The sequence below is a fragment of the Fusarium falciforme genome, chromosome 13, assembly GCF_026873545.1.
Source record: "Fusarium falciforme chromosome 13, complete sequence".
In the NCBI taxonomy this organism is placed as follows: Eukaryota; Fungi; Ascomycota; class Sordariomycetes; order Hypocreales; family Nectriaceae; genus Fusarium; species Fusarium falciforme.
The window spans coordinates 958,924-981,209 of NC_070556.1; the positions used below are offsets into that span (position 1 = coordinate 958,924).

A 22,286-nucleotide genomic window follows, 5' to 3' on the forward strand; every position below is an offset into this window, starting at 1 on the left:
TGACCTGTCGCAGAGCAAGCAAAATGCTGAGTTGTCGTCAACCTCAATCTGGCCAATCTGGCCGAGAGCTCGTGGTCCCTGTCCGCCAGCAAGGGCACAATATCAGGTCAGATGCAACTTATCGCCTGTTTCGGAGGAGTGCAGGAAACCAACAGGTGCAACGTGCTGTCAGCATCTTACATTTTGTGATGTCAGGTAGCTCTCAGATATCCGCCACCGTTATGACCTTACCTTAATTGCACTTACCCGCAGACGCCACATTCGCTCTAGCTCGTTCTAGATAATACAACCTTGAATGGCGTATTGATTGCAGAGGGATGGCACAGGGCAGAAGCCAGGTAGCTCGGATATCCGTTTCTGGCAACTTTTGGAGTACGGAAAGTCAATCGTGGGCAATGGGTAATAAAGTCAACGATTAAAACTCAATGACGAGCCTCGACAGAAGCCTGCACTCGCGGAGCCTCGCCGTCAGGGCATCTACGTGCTATAGCCGAACTACGAACGGGTAGCTGCAGACGAGTATATGGCTTACCTTTCTGTCAGTTGTTGCGGGTTGAGCAAACGAGTTTGCCAAACACATGTGCAAATCCCCTCCAGCTTCCGACCGGCCAGCCCCGCACCTGAGCTCTTGGTCTTGGCCCCTTACCGACTGGCTCCAAGTCCCTGAACCTCGTTACGCTTTGCGTCAAGTCCAGATGAAGGCGTGCAAGGCTCACTTGGTGGCGTCCTTGGTGCTGACCTCTCGTTGCCCAGACATATCGACTATCATATGTGAGGCCAAGCAAGCAATTGCGACTGCACTGGGGAGTCAGAAGGGAGTTGCTCAAAGTTGTGCGAGGCCGTGGGCCACGTTACACAAGCTTCCATGCATGGCCTTCCCATGGCATGTGATGGCAATGCGCAGCACGAGGCATATTGCGGCTGGCCAGGGCTTTGGCGCACCGACTTCGGCGGTTGGCGCAGTCTGTCTCTGAGGGACATTTCCCCCTTGAGGATAGTGCGATGACCTGGTGGATCAGAGCTCATTGCGGGAAGTCCCGAGCTTTATACCGTGCATTGATTCATACAGAGAGTGATCCACAATAATGATACACAACACCAAGAGCTCTCAGGGTGCAATAACGGCGGAATGGTGTCCCCTCCCAGACCCAACGTCCCGCCAGTCAGGATACACGTCTTGAACGACACAATGACGGTCATTTGGTCACCGACCACCGCTCGCGCATCCCTCAAACGTAGCACAGCCGATCACGCGCCCCCACAACCCCCCAGTAAGCCACAGTTCGACGAGAACAACGTGCAATTCGGACGGCAAAGCGCATGGCTGTTTGGTGTTGGTGCAGGTTTGATTATCGGGCTGCTGCCGGTAGACAAGCAACTCATAGGTCTTCGTATTGTGTGAGGCAAGACAGGAAGCTCAGTTACAACCAACACTGCAATGCAGCAACATGCTCCTTTGATAGCTTGTGGGGCCACCACTAGCTCACCTAGATGGAGAGTACTTCTGACTGCTAGGCATTATATGACATTTGTAAGTAGTCCTTAACAGAATTTTACTTATACTCATTGGCTATTGGCCTTCATGGACCCCACAAGCCTTACCTTGCCCATGAGATAACGCGGCGCTAAGCGATCGGCGCGGGCCGGCCTGCCCAACTACGACACGATACTGACAGGGTGCGCGGGGCAAAGCGACACGCTTTCAGCAAGTTACCCATTGCTGCAACCTTCCGTGTCACATCACACTGGTGAGACAAGATACCACGGCCGCACTTGCTGAGTCGACAGTTCTTCCCCTCGCTGCCCCTCCATGATTTCTTACTACGTAGCATAGGTACCTCTTCCTTCAAGACGATTGCGTCTTACCCTCCCACACCAACCAGTGACCGGCCAAGCTGAACAGACGCTGGTCAAGCAATAGTCCATTCACGTCTTCGTTTCTGTCTGATCAGCATGCATAAATGCGGGCCAACTGTCCTCATACGGTGCTACTTTTTCTTGTCACCTGGTGTCCCCCACCCTGCTTGTCAGTTCCCTTTGTGACAGATTCTTGTGCTGAAACCCTCGACTGCTATTCAACGTGGCTGCCGCCATCATGTCGGCAACTCGTTTCTCTCTTGTCATTCGTCCAGTGCTCTGCAGCCCATGTTCTACTCAGGCGGTCAATCGCGCTGGACCGTACCCATCTCGGCCCACGCGTGTGACAAGCCAGATGTGACGAGCAGCCCCAAACTCGCAGGTGCCCTGGGTTTTGAGAATCGCGGGCACTACCGGAGGAATTAGTCCCGCCGACTGAGAATTAGGGGTGCGGCAACATTGGGTTAGAATTGGGCACTCCAAGGTTACAAGACTGCACGTCCAAACCACGGCTACTCTCGAACCGAGGGCATTGAAGAATGAGAAAACATGTATACAAGCACCAATATCTTAGTCAGACTCTTCCAGCGCCAAATTCTGGCCGCTGAACAACTTGAAGCTCCTCATCGGAGCCTGCTTCGTGCCGTGCGTCACCGCGGATGCCGGCGATGATTCCTCCGACCACCTGTTCACTGACCTGCCGTAGGATCTCGAGAAATCCGGACAATCTAGCTCCTCCACTTTTCCACTTTTAACCGATAAACAGTCAAAATACCGTGAATTGATTGGCCCATCCGGGCATTTGTGGCGACGCTAGATTGTCCGGATTTCTCGAGATCCTACAAGATAGCTTCGTGCGTGTCGCTTTTATTCCACAATCAGCTTTCACGTCTCTTTCGTATTCTTGTACTGGCCATGTCCAGATAACCGAGCTTCTTCTCACTCCAGGTGCTACCGCCGAGAAGCAATGCCATGCCGGCCAAAGTCCAATGTGGTGGTCGCAGCGCGCCGGCAACGTTCTGCAAGAAGGATTTTAACGCTCTAGCTCGGCATTTGCATATTATGAATGGACCCAAAGCTTTTAAGTCGTCCTTCTCTTTGCATCTGCCTCGTGGCGGGCGACTTCAACGCTAGACATCATACATGGCAGACGGGCCCAACTACGAACCGCGGCCACGAGATTGCCTCCTGGGCATCGGAAAATAGCCTCGGCCTTCTGAACACCTTAGACATCCCCACAAACCCGCATGGAAACACCATTGACCTCGCCTTTTCGAATGCACCTCTCGCTGAAGCTAGTGTCGAGGATCACCTTGCCACCAGCCCTGATCATGTCACCCTTAGCCTAGCGCTCCCAAATGTCGAGCCGGCCCCATCACAGCCAGGCAAAACCTGGGTAACAACAGATGACGAGCTCAAACGCTTCGTCGAAATCGTAGAGCTAGGATCGATGGCGATCCCCGTCGCCGCCTCGAGCCCACTAGAGCTAGACGAGCTCGCATCCACAATAGTCAGCCTCTTGCAATCAGCAGCAAAGGCAGCGGACTGACCTGCGAGGAAGGGGGCACGCAACGCTCCGTGATAGACCGAAGAGTGCGCCCTCGCTGCTGCCGATTATCGGGCGACCAGAAGGCTATACCCTCTCGGATTCAACCAAGAGGTTCAAATAGCCAAGCGAGATTTCCACCGTGTGGTCCGCCGCGCCAAAAGGCTCTATTGGCGGAACCTGATCAACAGCTTCTCAGATAGCAGCTCCGTTTTCAAGGCCGTCCGATGGCTGAGATCGCCAGGAGCCTTCCAACCGCCTCCACTCCAAGTGGACGACGTGGTCTACGAAACCCAGCTCGACAAGGCCAACGCGCTCCGGCGAGCGACTCTAGAGCGTCGGACAGCTGAGGACGATATCCAGGATCCCTGGATCGAGGTCAGCCCTCGCAAAACGATCCCATTCCCGCAGGAAATCTCCCTAGAAGAAGCACAGGACGCGACCCTCCGTACCGGGAATACATCGCCGGGGGCAGATAACATCACAGTCAAGCTCCTCACAGCAGTATGGCATATCATCGGAACACACGTTCGCCGCCTCCTCGAGGGGTGCCTGGCCATAGGCCACCACCCAAAGCCTTTCAGAGCGGCCGAGGTGGTCATGATCGCCAAACCTGGACGCAGAGACCTGACGACCCCGCGAGCCTGGCGACCCATCTCTCTGCTCTCCTGCCTCGGCAAGGGACTGGAACGGTTAGTCGCGCGCCGTCTCGCGTGGGCATGCATCCACTATGGAGTCCTTCACCCGCAACAAGCTGGAGCGCTTGCCAAGAGGTCTGCGACAGACCTCGTAGCCGCCCTAGTTCACGACATCAAGGAAGCATTTGCTCGCAAGAAGGTGGCCACGCTGGTCACGATGGATATCCAAGGCGCGTTCGACACTGTCCTGCGCAACAGACTAATTCTGCGACTTCGGGAACAAGGCTGGCCCGAACATCTCGCCCGATGGGCCGGATCCTTTATGGATGACCGATCTGCTTGTGTTAGGTACCAAGATACAATCACCCTGCTCTCTCCTCCCCAGTGCGGTCTCCCTCAGGGATCGCCGGTATCGCCGATCCTCTTTCTGTTATATACAGAGCCCATCTACCGACTGAGCAACCCCCAAGGCCGGTTCGGCTATGCAGATGACACCGCCATCCTGTGCGTCGGCGACACGGTCGAGGAAACGGCCGCTGCGGCATCACGTTCTGTCGAAGAAATAGTCCGCTGGGGCGCCGCAAACGGGGTATCTTTCGACCCCAAGAAGACCGAAGTCATGCACTTCTCTCGGAGTAAGCTCAAGGCCGCACCGGCAATACGCCATGGTGATGTCGAGAAACACCCCGAGGCAGCAATGCGCTGGCTAGGCATCTGGCTGGACAGCAGCCTGTCATTCCGAGTCCACGCAGAGAAGTGGACGGCTAAGTCACAGGCTGTCGCCTACCATCTGCGAGGACTCACCAACACGATACACGGCCCGCTTCCCAGCGCTGTACGGAGCGCCGTCAGGGCCTGCGTTGAACCAGTCCTGCTCTACGGCACCGAAGTATGGTACCCAGGTGCAACCCGACCGCGGTGGGACCAACCGTCTAAAGACCGGCCGTCAAGTATCCAATATCTCTTGCAGAGAATGAAAAAGGCTATTATTCAATCGATGCGAGCCATACTCCCTGTCTAGAAGACGACCCCGATCGCCATCCTCCATCGGGAAGGCGGGATACCACCTATCACTCAGCTTCTTGAAGCACGTCGATACTGTTTCTCCGCCCGGCTTATCTCCCTGGATGAGGCTCACCCCCTCGCAAAGCACATGCTTCCACCAAGGCAACCCATATAACATCAGCTCATCAAGCGGAAGTACCAAGCTCCAACAGAGAGCAGCTTCAGAACCCGTCTTCGGAGGACCAATGAGCTCCTCGCACCCTGCCCGCGACCAGCCCTCATGCAGAAATGCTTCGGCAAGGGACAAGATACACCCCTACAGACAACCCCGAAAGAGGAATCGGCCGAGGCCTTCCTCCAGTGGGTTGAGACAGTAGACCCAACCACCTGGATCGTATACTCAGACGGTTCATTGTCCTCGGAGGGAGCAGCCAGCGATGGCTTCGCCATTCACTAGAAGGACCTCTCCACGCAACAGCGGCTTATGACTTCAACTAGCCGTCATGGTGAATCCAATTGCCTCATTTCTAACCCTGTTGAATACATGAAGTTTCTGTTGTTGTGTCGCGCAGGGATGCTGAATGCACTTGACAAAAGGTAGTTCTTGTTGTAGTGATTGTAATTAGTCTTGGTTAAGTTTTTTTTTTTATGATTTCAATGAGAGGCCCTTTGGGGCCTTATATCTTTGAATGCAGACCTGCGTATTTGGATATGATATATCGATATCAACTGTGCTATCTGGATATATCGATATTGATATCGATATTGATATATGCCTTTCGGTACGAAAGGTCTTCTTAAGCTCTGGGATTCCGCCCCCCCCGCATTAAGTGACTACCCGATTAGGAAGCGTAACTGCACCTCCTATTGGTCCGGATTAACCCCATCCGAATGCCCCTCAGAGGTGCCAATCTTCTCTTCCTCATTTGGCAATGCGCACATGTGAACTCTCATTCGCTCTCTGAGATTAAGTGTAAAGGAGTCTTCTTTTGAGGGTTTTCCTGTTAAGAGGCACGTGAAATGCACGTGGGAGCTCGGTTTGTGGGATCGCATTATTGCTCTTGTCTTTATATTTTATGACATTTTCTCCTATGCTTGAGTTAGGTGTACTTAATGTATTAGTTATTGTTGGATCGCGTACCGCACATTCAATCCAAGGGATTTAATGGTCAATAGAGTGTGGAGACCAAAGATGATGATTGTATTGATCTAGGATGCCTCGCGGCCCCCTCTCTTCTCGAGAGGGGTTTTATGTCATCTCACGCCGCCTCTGACTAAGGTCGGCATATCGATCTATCAGAGGTTTCGTAATACAGGGTCACAATCCAACAGTTATCTAAATTACATTACTGCTAGTATTGTGCAGATGGATATGACAATAACGATAATCGGGCCTCATTTACTGTCCTCTCGCACAACTGTTCCAGCCTAGCCTCGCCATCAAACATTTCTTGTGGTATTTTATTCCCGACTATGTCCTGCACCCGTGCCTTTGACAGCAACATAATACCATCAAGCGATTTGCACCGCGATAGCTGCACATACAGGCTGTACGGATCGCACTTTCATGGCTCGAGTTGTCCAGTTGTCGTATTCAGCTTTGTTCCGGTTCCTCGCAGCTCCAGCGCAATCTCGACGAGGGTTTCGCCTTGGATTTTGTAATCGGTGCATGCGAACGCGGCAATGCAGGGAAGTCCTCGGCGGCTCACTTCGTGCCTCTGCCAAGGCCTCTTCTTGGCCCTCTTCTTCTTCTCGATGGGTATCTGGGCACTTGTTGGAGTAAGCAGGACCGTGCCTGGTGGCATGTCATCAAACTTGAACTTCTTGGTGGACTCGGACGACAGGATGATGCCGGCAGGTGGTCCAAAGTGGAGGATGATGTTCGGGGCGAGTTGATACCCTGGGAAACTCTTGGGGTCTGGTATAACTTCCAGTGCTTTGTACTTGGCCCCGTTTACGAGCTTGAGGCCTGGGTTTATATTCTTGGTCACTACCACCGGCATGCCAGGCACGAACATGAACGTGGCCGGCACACAGATCTTGCTGTCATCTCCGACGCTGGCCATGAGCGTAGCTTCTTCCTCCGTTACCGGTAATGTACTGGGTTTACCCCAACGGTGCTGGGGTAGAAATATCCGGACTGGCTTCTGGTGGTGCCTCTGGAAGGCCAAGACCGCATCCATGTTCAGGCTCCATCTATTGCTGTTAAGGGGTGTAACTACTGTGATGCCCCTGCCCCATGGTATGGCTCGGCCTTCCTGAAAGCACCGGCTATTAAGAAGCTCCATGTCGGACTCGTCTTGCTGCCCCTGCCGGATCCGAGTCAGCAGCCGCTGCAGCTCCGGGTCCCCCGCTGCGCGCACCTGTTCGGTGAGCATAACGACGGTGGTAAATCGAGTCCAGAGTGCGTGCGCCCTCATTTCGTCCGCAATCCTGAGGGCGGACCATGGCGTCAATAGCGACTTGTTTTGCACTGGGCGGAATTGGTGGAAATCTCCTGATAGTAGCACCACTGGGATGCCGCCAAAATCTTGATTCGATCCTCGGGAGGCACAAAGCCGCTTGTTGATGTTGGAGAGCGTCTGGAGGCCCAGCATGCTCACCTCGTCAATGATGAGCAGCCACTTTTCGCTCCATCTTCTTCGGGCATCACCGTCCACGTAGGTTACCGTGCTGCCATCGTCGGCATTGCCGTCGGATGCGTTGGGTTGCATCCCACAGGCGGAGTGAATAGTCACGCCGTTGATCCGCGCTGCTGCGGCCCCCGATGTCGCCGTCATGAGCAGCCTGTGCGATATGTCTTTGCTAGCGAACAATTCCGCCAACGCCTCGATGACCCTGGACTTCCCGGTGCCGCCCTCCCCACCCAGGAACTCGCATAATTGTGCGTTATCATTGTTCTCGACATTACTGCTATCGAAATCATCGCTGTCACCTTCGTCCGGGATGGTGTCGAGATGGCGACACACTAAAAGGAAGGCAATTTCCTGCCGCTCGTTCAGGGTGAACCTGCTTGCGATCTGCCGACCGGCATGGAGGAATGTGGTTGACGGTCCAAAAGCGACCGTAGTGCTGGGTCCATCAGTGTTCCCGGTGTCTGTTTCCGATATCTCTATGCTATCTTCTCCTGCACCCGCAAAAGTATGGTTCAATAATGCTTCTGTGCCGGCAGCCGTGTTCTGAGTGTCCTGAACTCCGTCAGAACCTTGGATTCTTTGCACAATTTCCTTGTCGGCTTTGTCCTGCTTGCTCTTGATCCCCCTGAGCTGATGTTGCATTGGGAGCTCGCTTCTGGCTACCATAGTTGGCTGGTACTGCTCAAGGCTCTCAGCAGGGGCGACAGTCTCAAGATCATCTGCAAAGTCGGTGATATCTGCGTGGGCTTCATGAAGCTGATCTAGCAGCTTAACGAGAGACTCCGAACCAGCGGTCACCTGGTTGGGAGCTGTGGCACCCCGTACTGTTTCCATCAGTCGGCGAAGCTGGCCGACCTGATCTGAGCGATACGCTTTTACTGGGCCCATAGAATCTTGGATATCATCCCCCATAGCATCGATATCATCTAAAATGGCATCGTCCCCTGCAACTGCCCACTGCTTCGCGTCTCGCCGCGCATCTTCCGCTGATCGCTTCAAGAGCTGGATGTTGCCTGCGATAGTCTGAAGTCTTTTGGGGAGTCGCCGTCTCCAGTGTTCCCAGATTTCATTAATATCGCCTGATGCTGCTGTAGTGAACTTCTCCCATGGCACAAAGAGTGCGAGGTGCTGTACTGCAGCTCTGGTGCTAATATTAGTGTATGCTCCTCGTTTATCCATCCCATCTGTTCTATGGCTTGTGCTTACCTGCGGTATCTGTCTGCGTTTGTGTCAATATCAAAGTCCATATCGAGAAACCCGTTCATGCATGGCACTGCATACTTCCCCGGGGGTCTTAGAACCTGCACCCAGTCCCTTCCCGGCTTCCAGTTCATTTCAAATCCTATCCTCACCAACTCCTTGGAAGATGAATCTATCCTCTTTTGTAATTTAACAAGCGACACGTAGTCATAAAAGCACAATGTCTGCAGCACCTCTCCACGGTGGTGGTAGGCTTCAATGTATGGTAGCTTCTTGCCATCGCTTCCCACCAAGACCCTCTCCGCGCTGGCTTCCGCGTCGTTGCCATTGACATTGCCACCTATGTTCTCGATAGGTCGATCATCGCCGTCGCCTAAAGTGCTACTGCATTGCTGGAGATACTGCCAGCGTCGGAGTATTGCCCAGTATATCGTTGTCATATTCACATATGACCATTGTTTGGTACTCGAGAACTCACTTGGGTAATCCAGAAAGTGCGCAATCACCTCCACCTGCGATAATGGTCGCTCGGTGAATATTCTGTTTGCGATTCTCATCAGATACTGGCGGTTTATATTTGCCTTGGCTTCGTAGTTTGTAGTCGTTGCACCTAGCCCCACGGCGCTGGTTGTGCTGATAGTCGGAAAGAGCTCTGCTGCTATGGCCACTCTCTTCCAGATCGGATCTTCGATTTTTGTGGCGTAGTTTGTCAAGTAGTATATCAGCGCCATTGTCTTGCTTTGGGTTCCGATGAAGGAGATGTCGTGATTGTGCCGCAACCCAACCGCCATTGGCTTGTTCCATCGGTTGATCATGGGATGTGAGCGTTGGAGCCGAAGTATACCATCCGCGCCAAATTCGCTGTTTGTAAAGAGCTTCCAAGGCGCATGGAATCGACATGTAGGCTTTTTGTCCCCCTCCTTGTTGTGAGAGTATTTGACACAAGTTGCGGTATGGACGTGCATCTGGAGCCTGCCTGCGCAAAAGTGGGCTTCATCGTCAAACTGTTCAGAGAAGCGCCCTGCATCGGTCATCAGGTAGGATATGTTGTCGTAAACCACCCTAGTCTCGCTCCCCTCGCTAAAGGCAGCAGATTCGTCCAGATCCTAGATAATAGTTTAGCTTCCGACCTACGTTGGCTTTTGGTTACGTGGATACATGGATGCACATACCTCGGTAAAGACAGAATCGACATATTTCAGGATCCCTTCCCGTTCCATCGCCGAACTCTCATCATCCTCCCCGTTTCCATGAGCAACGATGAAGTTTCCGAGCTCCAAGTTCCCCTCGAGCCATAGCAAACCATGGACATGAAGAGCACCGCGTTCGTTGGTCTCGACGGCGGCGAAATACTGTCCAATCTGACCAAACACAGATTCCTCCCCAACCTTGACGTAATGCTCAAAGAACATCTCTACTTCGCGGTGGAAGAAGATGGCAGAGCTTATGGGGTCAGTTATCGCCAGCTTCACTCTCTCATACCTATCCTGAAGGGCCCGAAGCAGGGTTGCTTCCGCGGCAGCCTTGTCCTCCTTTCGGTATGCCGCCAGACGTAGTTTTACCGGGTTCGTAATGTCATTAGGGTTCAGCGTAAACCAAATCGCCGGTATACCGTATCTGATGATGAGCGCTTTGATCTTTCTGCGCATGGCTAGCCGCGACTCCTGCGACATGGCCTGTTTGTAGCCAAAGTATGAAATGTGTCGCAGGAGCTTTTTGATATCTTCATCTCGGGTGCTCCCGCCAGCCTCTAACTCCTTTTGCACTTCCGCCAGTCTCTCTAGTGTTAACGACTGAATGATCCTCTCAACCTCAGGAAAATTGTTCCGTCGCACGCTCACCATACTTACTCCTCTATTCCTAGACCGAACCTCTATGTTGAAGACTAGGAATGAAAATGCCGGATGATTGGCAAAGCGACCACCATGTCGTTGCAGCACTTTCTTCATCCATGCGCGAAGTCCGAGATTACGTGTTGGCGAAATCGCATCCTCTCCACCCTCTCCAATACCGTCTCTATTACGGATATGCCCTGTAAGCTGGACACTGTTCTTCCACAGCTCCGATTCCATCTCTTCCTTGCACCGTGGCCCACCAAAACCGAACGGGAATAGTGTCGGAAATGCTTTTGCAAGATGCCAGAGATCATTGACATCTGCAAACTCGTTGCCTCTTGAAATGTGAATGTATGGCTGAAGGTGCGAATCCTGCGCGCTCCCAGTCGGCGGGTTGGGCGGCTGTGCCTGCGCATTTGTCTGTCCACCTCTGATTGTATCAATGGCAAATTGCAGTTTATCGGCATCTGTTGCTCGCGGTGCTGTATCCAGTGGAAACATACCAGATGCAAGCATCTCATCAAGAAAGCTTCCCATGCCCTCATACTCGAGCTCCTCCCGACTGCGCTCGTCATAGAGCTGCTGATCCTCGTCGTAACTTACATCATTCTCATCATACGCTCTGCCTAGCCCGTCCACAATCTGTTCGAGTGACTGGGGCCCAGTGTCATCCATTCCACGTTCTGCCGGGGGCACAATGTGCGCTGTTCGCGTTTCTTCCCATGCCGATGGTTCATCTCTCTCTATCCTGTCATAGATCTGGCTCGGAACCCCATGCACCGGCTCTCCCCAACTATCCAACTCGGCTTTGTCGATTTCGATGTGCCGATAGTGGGGGTTAAATTCTTTTAGCCAAAGCAACGCCCGTTCCACAGCTCCTCGCCGGACTGAGAGCAACTTGGATAGATCGCTGGGGGCTGGTCTCTGCGGCCCATGCCAGGATATATGGATGTCCTCCAAAGATTGTAGAAGCGGATGTGGTAGTACTGTGGTAACCAAGTCTTGAACATTGTTTGGAAACACAGTTATATGACCCTTCACATGCCGTGCATATGCCGTACTCTTTTTGGTGCTTTTTGTGACTTTGATTCTTGCAACGAAACCGAAATGGGTGTTGAGTGCGATCAGCTTCTCCTCAACCAATGTCAAGTCTCTGAGAGCATCCGGGTACATGTGCTCGCAACCAAGTGCTTGATGCAAGTTCCCGCCCCGCGCCATATTGCATTCGCGGATTTTCATTGCACAGTTTTCGCAGCTCGGTATAGCCTTGCCAACAGGGAAGCAATCGGGACATGAATACGTGCGGCAACTATTCATCGCTGCGCTATTCGTCCACTCTTCCCAGCTAAGCTCTTTCATCTCCATGGTGCTGATCTTCTGATAGCATATCATGCATGTGTGTATGGGTAGGGTGTCCATGTTGTGAAATGCTTGATAAAAGTCCATGACTGTGGATATATTCCTCTCACGGGGGACCGGCTTACGCCAATTCTTTGTGTAGGATATTCTCTCCTTCTCTGTAAATTCATCTTCCAGATGCTTAATAGCTCTCTTGAATGCCTGGGTTTGCTCTTCAAGGTTGCTATTCTCAACCTGTCTTCGATTTTGCCTTTTGTTTTGTTCTTGTCCGTGTTGGTCAGCCTTACGCTTGGCGCCAAGTTCTTGTTGGCCATGTTGATCCGCATCTGAAAAGCTTGGAATGCTCATACATTGCTGCATGCCCAGTGCATTGTGCCGGTGATATTGGCTCGCGATGCTTATTTCTGCAGCTTGTGTGGGGTTTGGTGCTATAAGCCGTTGCACTGGTACAGGTTTTAGTTGCTGTGGAGCATTAGATGGCAACTGGGAACTGGCTGGTGGGGTCCCAACGGCAACCAGTGGTCTTTGCTGTTGGGTTTGTCTCCTTTGCCGCCAGTTTCTTTCCCGGGCATCTTTCCGTCTTGATGCACGAGAAGTTCGCGGCTTGCCTCCTGATCTTGGAGGCGCCTGTATTGGTGTCGTACTCCTTGGCGGCGGTCGACTCATCCAGCTTTCAGGTCCCTGTATTTGAGTATTGATGGTGTCGACTTGGTATGCACTTGGCTGTTGTTCCTGCACCCGATTTCCTTCTCGAACATCTCTCCGCCTTGGTGCACGAGAACCTCGCGGTCTGCCTCTTTTTCTTGGAGGCACTTGTGTCGGCGTCGTGCTCCCTGGTGGTGGCCGGCTCATCCAGTTTCCTGCCGCCTGTGTTTGCGCATTGGCATTGTCGATTTGATTTACACTTGGTTGGTATTGTTGGTGATTACCTGGTTTGCTTGGTTGGTCCGCTGATTGTGGTCCCTCTAGTACCGCGTCTATAGGTACGGGTTCTGGAATATCACCAAGTGTACTCGGTTGGACAGTAGGGAGCGACCTCCTTAATGTCGGGCCCACAAGCTGGACACCCGGAATACGACCGGGTGTGCTTGGTTGGACAGTAGAATGTGATTCTCTTGGTGTTGCGTTTGTATTCGAGTTTCCCGCACCAAAGATATCATTGTACGTCTTCAGCCCGAGACTGCTGAGTGTGCTGCCAGGCGTTCGACCACGCAACCTTTCAAATAGAGCAGATAATGACGAATCCATTACAAGATAGTGTATGTAGTGTATTCTTAGGGTGTGTAATCGTGTGTATTAAGCCAAATAGCATTATAAATATGAACGATAAAGGCTGATGCCATTTACAATGCTGTTTTCTGATCGGTACATTCTGGGGCAGAGTTCAATTCTCCCACACCAACCTGTCCTACTCTGCTCTTGATCCGATTCTATCCCGATACTCCCACGTCATCTTTATCTCTATTATACCTATCAAGCTATATGATAATATCGTCTATCGTCATTGTCTTGACCCACCTACCAATAAATGATAGGTCTATCCCACCATGGTCTTCTTTACTCTTCCAATTTCATCCCAATATCAGACTTGATTATTCATCCTATTATCTACTCGGAGCATCATCACACCGACATACCAATAGAGCATCATATTCCTTCACCCTCGTCCTTTCGTGATAATTAACTTCGGGCTTGATTATTCATCCCATCATCTGCTCGGAGCATCGTCACACCGGTATACCAGTAGAACATCATACTCTTCCACCCTCTTATTATTATAACATTAATAACATCGGGCTTGATTATTCATCCCATTATCTAGTCGGTATGCCATTATACCGAATATACCAGTACGGCATCATACTCCTCCACCCTCTTATTCATATGGCTGTGGTCGCCGCAGTATTGATATACCAATAGATCAAAATATCCCTTCACCCACTTTCATTGTAATGGTAACATCTAATATCTTAGTCAATCCTTCGTAATCGCGGAAGAAGCAATTCTGTTCAACAGCTACGTCGATTGATCAATTCCGCTGCGCAAGTATCCACTTGGCAGGGATCAAGGCTCTTAACTAAAGATGCTTTACGACGATCGGCGATATGTGCTGACGTTTTGGCCAATCCTTTAAACTCATGGAAAAAGCAAATCTGTTCACCATCTACGTTAATTGATCAATTCAATTGTGCGAGTATCCACATCGGCAGGGATAGTAGCTCTTAGCTGAAAATGTTGGATGGAGATCGGCGATGCCCATCCTCTCTGCGCAACGAAGTACTGTATCTTTACCAAGTGGTATCGATCTTCGTATTGTATATACTATATCATTTAATCGATCATAAATATCTGATGTGTTTCTTCTTTGTTCTGTACATTTGCATGCCAATCTTGCAGGCTTATCTTACAATTGCTCTCTGTCTCTCTCTCTCTCTCACACACACACACTGTCGTAATCGTAACTGCTCTCTCATTTTTTAGCGAAACATTTGCTAGTTCAATGTATCATGTCTTCATCAACTTCTACCTCAAATCCTACCTCAACTTCCACCCTTAGCGGCCATCCCCCTCCGCGCATGCCTCATGACTCTCCGAAAAACCTTGGTAGTGATATGACCATGTTCTTTTTTGGTCAGCCAGATACCCCAACGCGGTTTCCTACATCAGATGAACAACTTATAAAGAGCCTTAATGTTGAAGCTCTTGGCAGGGTTTTTCTTCCACCCCCTCCCTATATGACACTGCCTGAATATTCTGTGCTGCGTCCCGAAGGGCACCGATCCCCTGATCCACTGCCGATCTACTTTAGTCTCAACCTCTCTGTCTATAGCCAGCAGATTGTTGATTCGGAGTGGCAGAATCAGTGGTTCCATTTCACTGGCAAAGTGCACCCCTACGCACTGGAGTGGGTCCTACGGGAGCCTGATGTTTTCAGCGATGAAGGTGGTGACGGCGAAGTGTACAAGGTTCCAGTTGTTCTCATACGCGACTTTGGATACCAAGCGTAAGCAGACTTATCATTTCCCCCTAGCTCGAGTTCGACTATCGCGCTTGCCACTAATGTAACTATCAGCATTGACCCACGAACTCTTTGCAATGGTGAGGGCTTTCCACTTATCCAACCGGTTGTTTCCTTGACCGGGCAGGTTCTCGGGACAGGTCAAACCCACTTGATCAAGGACTCTGTCCCGCTGTTGGATGATGCGCAGCTGAGATGCTGTGCATTTATCCAGTGCTGTACCTACATCACGCCGGGTCAGCCATCAAAGAGCCCTTTCAAAGGCTTCCACCCCTTTCAAGTTTTTATTCTCTTTCCTATTCATGCTTTGCCATTCTCTCTCCTCTGCAAGAAGATGGCAGATAGGAAAGATAAGCAGTTTGTTCCAGGTGTTCCCTTCAACTGCGTCGGCAAGATTGTTGGCCTGCTTGACCATAGTCTTATGGTGGCTGCCCCTACAGTTGATGAGAAGGACTATGTTTTCATTGTCGTTCCCGACTCTTGGACGTTTCCGGACAAGAGCACGCCACCTGCACCTGCCGCTAACACAGTCCCCCCCTCTAAAACCGAACCTGGCCCATCCCAAGCTGGCGGCTTCGCAGCAGCGAGGTCTATGTTCAAGTCTCCCTCAAAGAAATCTTCACAGGTGCAACAGTCACGGTCGCAATCATCACAATCGCCGCAGGGAGGTCCATCCCAACAACCCGTTACTCCATCTCAGAACAAAAGGCCCGCAATCTCCGCATCTCCATCGTCTCAGTCAAGTTCGAACGACCCCGCCCCCAAGAGACTCAGGGGGTCTACTGTAACTACTGCAACATCTCCAATCATTGCAGGGTCGCCGGTCTCCCCTTTAACATCCGTAGACTCTGATGAAAACGATAACCATGAAGAAGGTGAACCGAAGGAAAACTAGGACTCTCGATCACCTAACATATCTGCCACACTCTGATCCTCCGTTCGTCCTAATATGAGGTCATCAACTACCGAACCAGGTGGCAGGAACAAGAGGCATCCGACAAAGAGACTTTAAGTAGCATAGTATAGTGATAGTGTGTGGTATTTTGGGCTGTTTTATTGGATTTGAAAAACTTATAGGTTGATATGTGGGGGAAATAAGCGTGCGGTTTCAACACCAGTGCGAGTGATAAAAGTCCGATTGTCTCAACACCAGGACATCTTGGCATGGCAGTTTCTTATACTCAAATTGGCAATTTTCCCTCTTTGGTATTGCAACTGATTGATCTCTGCTAGTCTCAGTCCCTTGGTCTACTGTCTCAATTATTCACCCTCACCCTATTGGCTAGGTCTCTTAGTTCCGCATTAAGCTCTTCAAATCGTGCCACTCAAAATGGTGCCTTCTCCTCAAAGCCTGCTGCATACGTCTTATTGGCTACGCAAAACAAAGGTAACACACACACGCCCTATTGGCCAAGTCTCTTCATCCACCCACCCAGAGCCGACCACTTAAAACCGCGCCCTCTTCTCAACACGTGCAGCAACCGACTAGTAAAACAGGCTCTTGTTGCAAGCTTCGTACCGAAAGGCTACTAAGCGCAAGGGAGCCGCCAACTTGCCCACCACGCCCAGCTTCCAACTTCCAACTTCCCCCGGCGGACGTGCGCCTTCCCCTGTGCCTTGAGGAACGAAGAGAGGAACGAACGAAGAGACGAAAGGTTGTTCCGCCTCTACCCCCGAACTTAAGCCCTTCGCTCTGGTTGGCCCAGGAAAACCTCCCTTCTGATAGGTCAAAAATCACTACTCCTTTGAAAACTTGGAACTTTTAAGCCGCCCCGGGCCCTCGTCTCTTCTCATTACTCCTTACGTGTCCTTTCCTTGAGGCTTCATATACTCAACCCTTATATGCATATCACTATTCCACTCTTTCTTTACTTTCTTTATTAGCGTACTTTGATTATTAACTTCCTTTTATTATCCTACTACTATATCCCGGTTTCATTCTAATTTATCATAGATGCGTCGTCATCCATCTAGCCAGCTCAGAGCTGTCCTGATTGTCTCCTGGCTGAGGAGTTCCAGCCTAGCCTCTGCAGCCGCCATATTAGCAGGGATTCTATTACCGACTAGGTCCCTCTCTCGAGCTTTCGACACAAGTATGATCCCATCTAGCGATGGGCAGCGCGACAGCTGCACGTATAGACTGTATGGGTCACATTGACTGGGCACCGCCTTGCCATCAATGTTTGTCGTCCTAGTCCCGCGCAGCTCTAACGCCACCCGGTTCAGTGTCCTCCCTTGCACCTTATAGTCGGTGCATGCAAATGCTGGCGTACACGGTAAACCCTTTCGGGTGACGTCGTGCTGCTGCCACGGCCGTTTTCGCTGGCATTCTATCCTGATGCTCATCGGCGTCAGAAGTATCGTGCCGGGCGGCATGCCGACGAACTGGAACTCTGCCGTCGTCTCAGAGGCTAAGAGGATCCCTGCCGGTGGCCCGAAGTGGAGTATGGTATCGGCCGAGACCTGATATCCTGGAAATGCCTTGTCGACAATGGCTTCCAAAGCCGTGTAACTGGCCCCGTTGACGAGCTTGAGGCCTTGGTGCGTGTTTTGGTTGACGACGACGGGCATGCCCGGGACGAACATGAAGATGGCCGGCACGGGGATGGCGCTGTCGTCGCTATGGTTGAGCATCATGAGAGCCTCCTCCTCTGTCGGCTGACCGTCCTTCCACTTGTGATCGGATATGAAGATGCGCAGTGTTGCTTGGTGCTGCCGCTGGAAGGCTAGCGTGGCTTCCAGATTTAGGTTCCAGCGGTTCCTGTTCAGCGGCGTCACTACTGTGATACCCGACTCCCATGGAATTCGCCTGCCTTCCTGGTAGCACCGACTGTTGAGAAGGCTGACGTCCGACTGGTCCTGGATTCCGAGCCGGATCCGCCCCAATAGAGCTCGCAGTTCAGGGTCGCCGGCAGCACGGACCTGTTCGTCCAACATGATGACGGTAGTAAATCTCCTCCACAGGGCGTGAGCTTTGTCGTGTTGGTGTCTCTGCTCTACCTGGAACGAATCCTGTTCGAACCACGAGATGGCCGTACTGGGGAGCAGAATTGACCTCTCCTGCACGGGGCGGAACTGGTGGAAGTCGCCGCAGAAGAGAACTATAGGGATGCCTCCAAAGTCCTTTGGAGACCCCCGTAGCCTACACAGCTGCTCGTTCACCATCCAGAGAGTACGTGCCCCGAGCATGCTGACCTCGTCAACGATCAGCAGGTCCCTTTCCCGCCAGTCCGTCCGCGAAGGGCCATCTACATATCGATCAGCAGGCGTGCAGGATCCGATACCATCACTACCAGCGCCCCTGCCCCCGGCCATACGTGATGTATCTTTGGAGAAGTTGCAGGCCGAGTGGATTGTGATGCCGTTGATGCGCGCTGCTGCAGTTCCCGAGGTTGCCGTCACCAACAGGCGATTCGAGATCCTCTTGCTTGCGAAAAGCTCCACGAGAGCCTCAATTATCCGTGATTTCCCGGTGCCGCCCTCACCGCCGACGAACTGGCACAGCTGAGGGATAGGTTCACTATTCGCGTCCTCGCTCCGGTGTACCAGGTCGAGCTGGCGGCAGATTAATAAAAAGGCGATTGATTGCTTTCTGTTGAGCGTGAAATGCTCTGCCAGCCGTCTCCCCGCCGCTAGGAAGGACGTTGACGGTCCAAGGCGGATGCCTATCGCAGGGCCAGCACCAAGGCTGCTCCCCTCAGGATCTGCATCCGTCAGCTGGATGTCATGGTCCCCAAACCCGCTCATCACGCTGTTGACGGCTGCGCTGCGGCTGGTCGTGTTACTCTCGGGTAGACTCTGAACTCCCTGTATCATCTTGACCGCCTCCCTCGAAGCGCTCACCTGCTGTGACTTGATAGACCTCAACAGCCTCTGTGCTGGAACTTCGGCTCCAATGAACGGGCCTTCCGGCAGAGTCGCTGTCACCGTCCTCGTTTCTTGTTCGGACGTAATCCTGGCACGTAGCTCAGCGGTTGAGCCCAACGCGGTATGCTGAAATTGGCAGAGCTGCTGCGTCATCGCCGAGAGCTCCCTCGAACCAGCCGTAATCTGATTTGCTCCACCGGCGCTCCTCAGAACATCGACCAGCCGCGTGGTGTCTCCGATGTTATCGCAGCGGTACGCAGCTGGCGCTTCGTCTTCCCTGTCGCTCACGCCGCCATTCCCCAGCGCCGTCTCCCCAGCCGCGAGCTCATCATTTGCGGAGGACACAGCCCATTGTTTGGCATCGCGCTTTGCATCTTCCGCGGACCGTCGGAGCAGCTGGACATTGTCTAATATGAACAAGAGCCTCTGGCTTAGCTTCTCCTTCTGCCTCATCCATATATTGTTGATATCGCCAGATGACTGGGATATGAAGCACTCCCATGGCACGAACAGGGCTAGGTGCTGCACAGCGGCCCTAAAGTAATGAAATCAGTTAAAGTCAAGAAATATAAAAGGGATGGGGTATATGTATATCGAGGTTTGATAGTGTTTGTGCTAACTATACGAACCTCCGGTGGCACGGCCCCTCGCCATTATCATGGGAAAAGTCCATGCTTAGATACCCATCCAGACAAGCTACAGCATGCTTGCCTGGCCTGCACAGACGCTGCACCCATCGATCCGAGAATGGCGCATCGTCTTGGAAAGGGATTTCACCCCATGCGACGGCCCCCGCGGCGTCGGACCTTCTCTCATTTCTCCTATTGCCCCTGCGCTTTAGCATCACGAGCGACATATAGTCGTAGAGGCACAGGCCGCGAAGCACTGCCCCACGGTGAGGGTATGCGTCGAAGTAGGAGATTCTCTGGCCTGCCTGCTCCACGAGCACAGCATCATTCATTAGATCGCCGTCCGCAGCCTCCTCGCCGCTCGTGTGGCGAAGATAAGACCATCGTCGAAAAATGCGCCAGTAGAGCGCAGATACGTTGGTGAACGTCCACGCGGCATTATCCGAGAACTCTGTCTGATACCCCAGCAGATGCGCCACGACCTCAACCTGCGATAGTGGCCGCTCCGTAAAGACACGGTTGGCCACCTTCAACAGGAACTGTCTTGCTTTGTTCTGTCTGCCCTCGCCTCTGTCGGTTACGTCCCCTCGGTCCGCTGTACGATCCTGCCTCTGCTGGCCGTCCAACGTATCCAACATCTCTGATGCGGCGGCCAGGCGCTTCCACACTGGATCCTCGACTTTGGTTGCATAATTAGTCAGATAATATACGAGCGCCATCGTCTTGCACTGCGTCGCGATGAACGAGATGTCGTGGTTATGTCGGAGCCCTACCGCCATTGCCTTGTTCCACCTGTTCACCATGCTGTGTGACCGTCGGATCTGTAGCGTAGCGTCCGGGTTGAACGCCGTCGTCTCGGCCAGCTTCCACGGAGCCTTGAAGCGGCACAGGCCTTGCTTACCCTCTCGCCTTCCTAATGAGTACTTCACGCACGTTGGACTGTGCGTGTGAATCTGCGTCGCGCCGGCACAGAAGTTGGCTTCTTCATCAAAGGACGCGGCAAACTGTTGACTGTTTTGAAAAAGTGGTGAGATATCTGATGTGATTGATCTCTCCGCCCGAACCGCATAAAATGCCTCCTGGTCTAGATCCTAATTGTTCATACTGTCGTCAGCCTAGGAGCGAAATTATCTCTACTTCAGGACCTCGACCGTTACTATAATGATAACGAAGACATACCTCAGAGAAGACGCTATCGACGTACTCGATGATGCTGCTGCGATAGGATGCTCTCTCCTCACCACATACATCCGTCAACACTGAATTCAGTCTCATGTTTCCTTGAAGCCACAATAGCCCGTGAACATGGAGTGCACCCCGTTCATTAGTCTCCACGGCCCCAAAATACTGGCTGATACGTCCAAAGACTGACTCCTCGCCCACCTTGACATAGTGCTCGAAGAATAATGAGATCTCCCTGTGGAAGAAGATGGCCGAGCTTACCGGATCGGAGATCGCCAGTCGCGCACGCTTGTAGGCCATATCTAGACTCCTCAGGAATGATTCAGCTTCTTCGGGATCGCGGCTGCGGTACGCCGCCAGCCTCAGCTTAACCGGATTGGTGATGTCGTTCGGATTGAGCGTGAACCAGATGGCGGGGATGCCGTACCGGATGATGAGTGACTTGATCTTGCGTCGCAGGCTCAGACGATGCTCCCTCGACATCGGTTGTCTGAATCCATATAAAGAAAGGCCTTTGAGAAGCTCCTTGATGCCCTCGTCAGCGGTCTGGCCGGAGATCTCAAGCTCTTGCTGAGCCAGCCCCAGCCTCTCTCTGCTCAAGGAGTGCACGATGCGCTCAACAGAGGGAAAGTCCTTCCTCGACACACTCAACATGCTCACTCGGCGGTTCCTTGACCTGACACCCAAGTTGAAGACAAGAAAGGCGAAGATATGGTGGGTCGCGAAGCGCCCGCCGTGCCGCCTTAGTACCGCCTCAGCCCATGCCGTGAGGCTCATGTTCCGCGACGCCAGGAGGCTCCTCGCCGACGCCTCTGCGCCGTCGTCAATGCCCACATCTGCCTCGCCGCCAGCGATGACGATGTTCTCTTCCACTAGCCGAGGGCCGCCGGTACCAAATGGAAACAGGGTTGGAAACGTCTTGGCGAAGAACGAGGGATCATGAGAGTCGGCAAAGTCATCGCCATGAGACACTGAAATGTATGGCTCTAGGCCGAGCCCTTGCCGCACAGATGCCGACCCTGCCCATCCTCCTGATCTGCCACCTTCCCCAGCAGCCCGATCTGCTTCTTGTTCGACATCCTCGCCCACGGCTTCCCAGGCGAACTGTAGCCTGTCTACGTCCGCAACATCCGGCTGGGCGTCGAGTGCAAACATGCCGGATGAACTGACTTCGTGGATGACAGCCTCAGGATTATTGATGCCAGCGCCCGGACGGTCTTCTCCCACTCCCTCGTGGCCTCTGTCGCTAAACAATGCTTCATTGCCTTGGCTCGCTTCTTCGGGGCGGCCAGCCCCTCCTTGTTGTTCACGCCTGAGCATGGCCATGACATCGTCGATGTCCACAGCTTCGTCCTCATCTATCCCGCGCTCCGCAGGCGACACTATCTGGGCTGTACGCACCTTTTCCCAGGCAGATGGTTCGTTACGCTCCATGCGCTCAAGGATCTGTGACGGCACATCATGAGGCGGAGTTCCCCAGCTGTCCATCTCGGCCTCGTCGATTTCAATGTCC

The 22,286-nt window shown here is 52.6% G+C and overlaps 2 protein-coding genes across 2 annotated transcripts; one reads left to right on the forward strand and one right to left on the reverse strand.

The window, feature by feature from the left end:
- Positions 1–8,158: 8,158 nt before the first annotated feature.
- On the reverse strand, positions 8,159–9,016 carry NCS54_01480900 (Helitron-like-N domain-containing protein; the record flags this gene model as incomplete). Its single annotated transcript, XM_053159937.1, has 3 exons — positions 8,159–8,173; positions 8,346–8,823; positions 8,889–9,016. 3 exons carry the CDS (start codon positions 9,014–9,016, stop codon positions 8,159–8,161), a joined length of 621 nt encoding a protein of 206 aa, XP_053015912.1.
- Positions 9,017–14,583: 5,567 nt separating this feature from the next.
- Positions 14,584–15,947, forward strand: NCS54_01481000 (Hypothetical protein; the record flags this gene model as incomplete). Its single annotated transcript, XM_053159938.1, has 3 exons — positions 14,584–15,080; positions 15,150–15,720; positions 15,804–15,947. 3 exons carry the CDS (start codon positions 14,584–14,586, stop codon positions 15,945–15,947), a joined length of 1,212 nt encoding a protein of 403 aa, XP_053015913.1.
- Between the last annotated feature and the right edge of the window lie 6,339 nt (positions 15,948–22,286).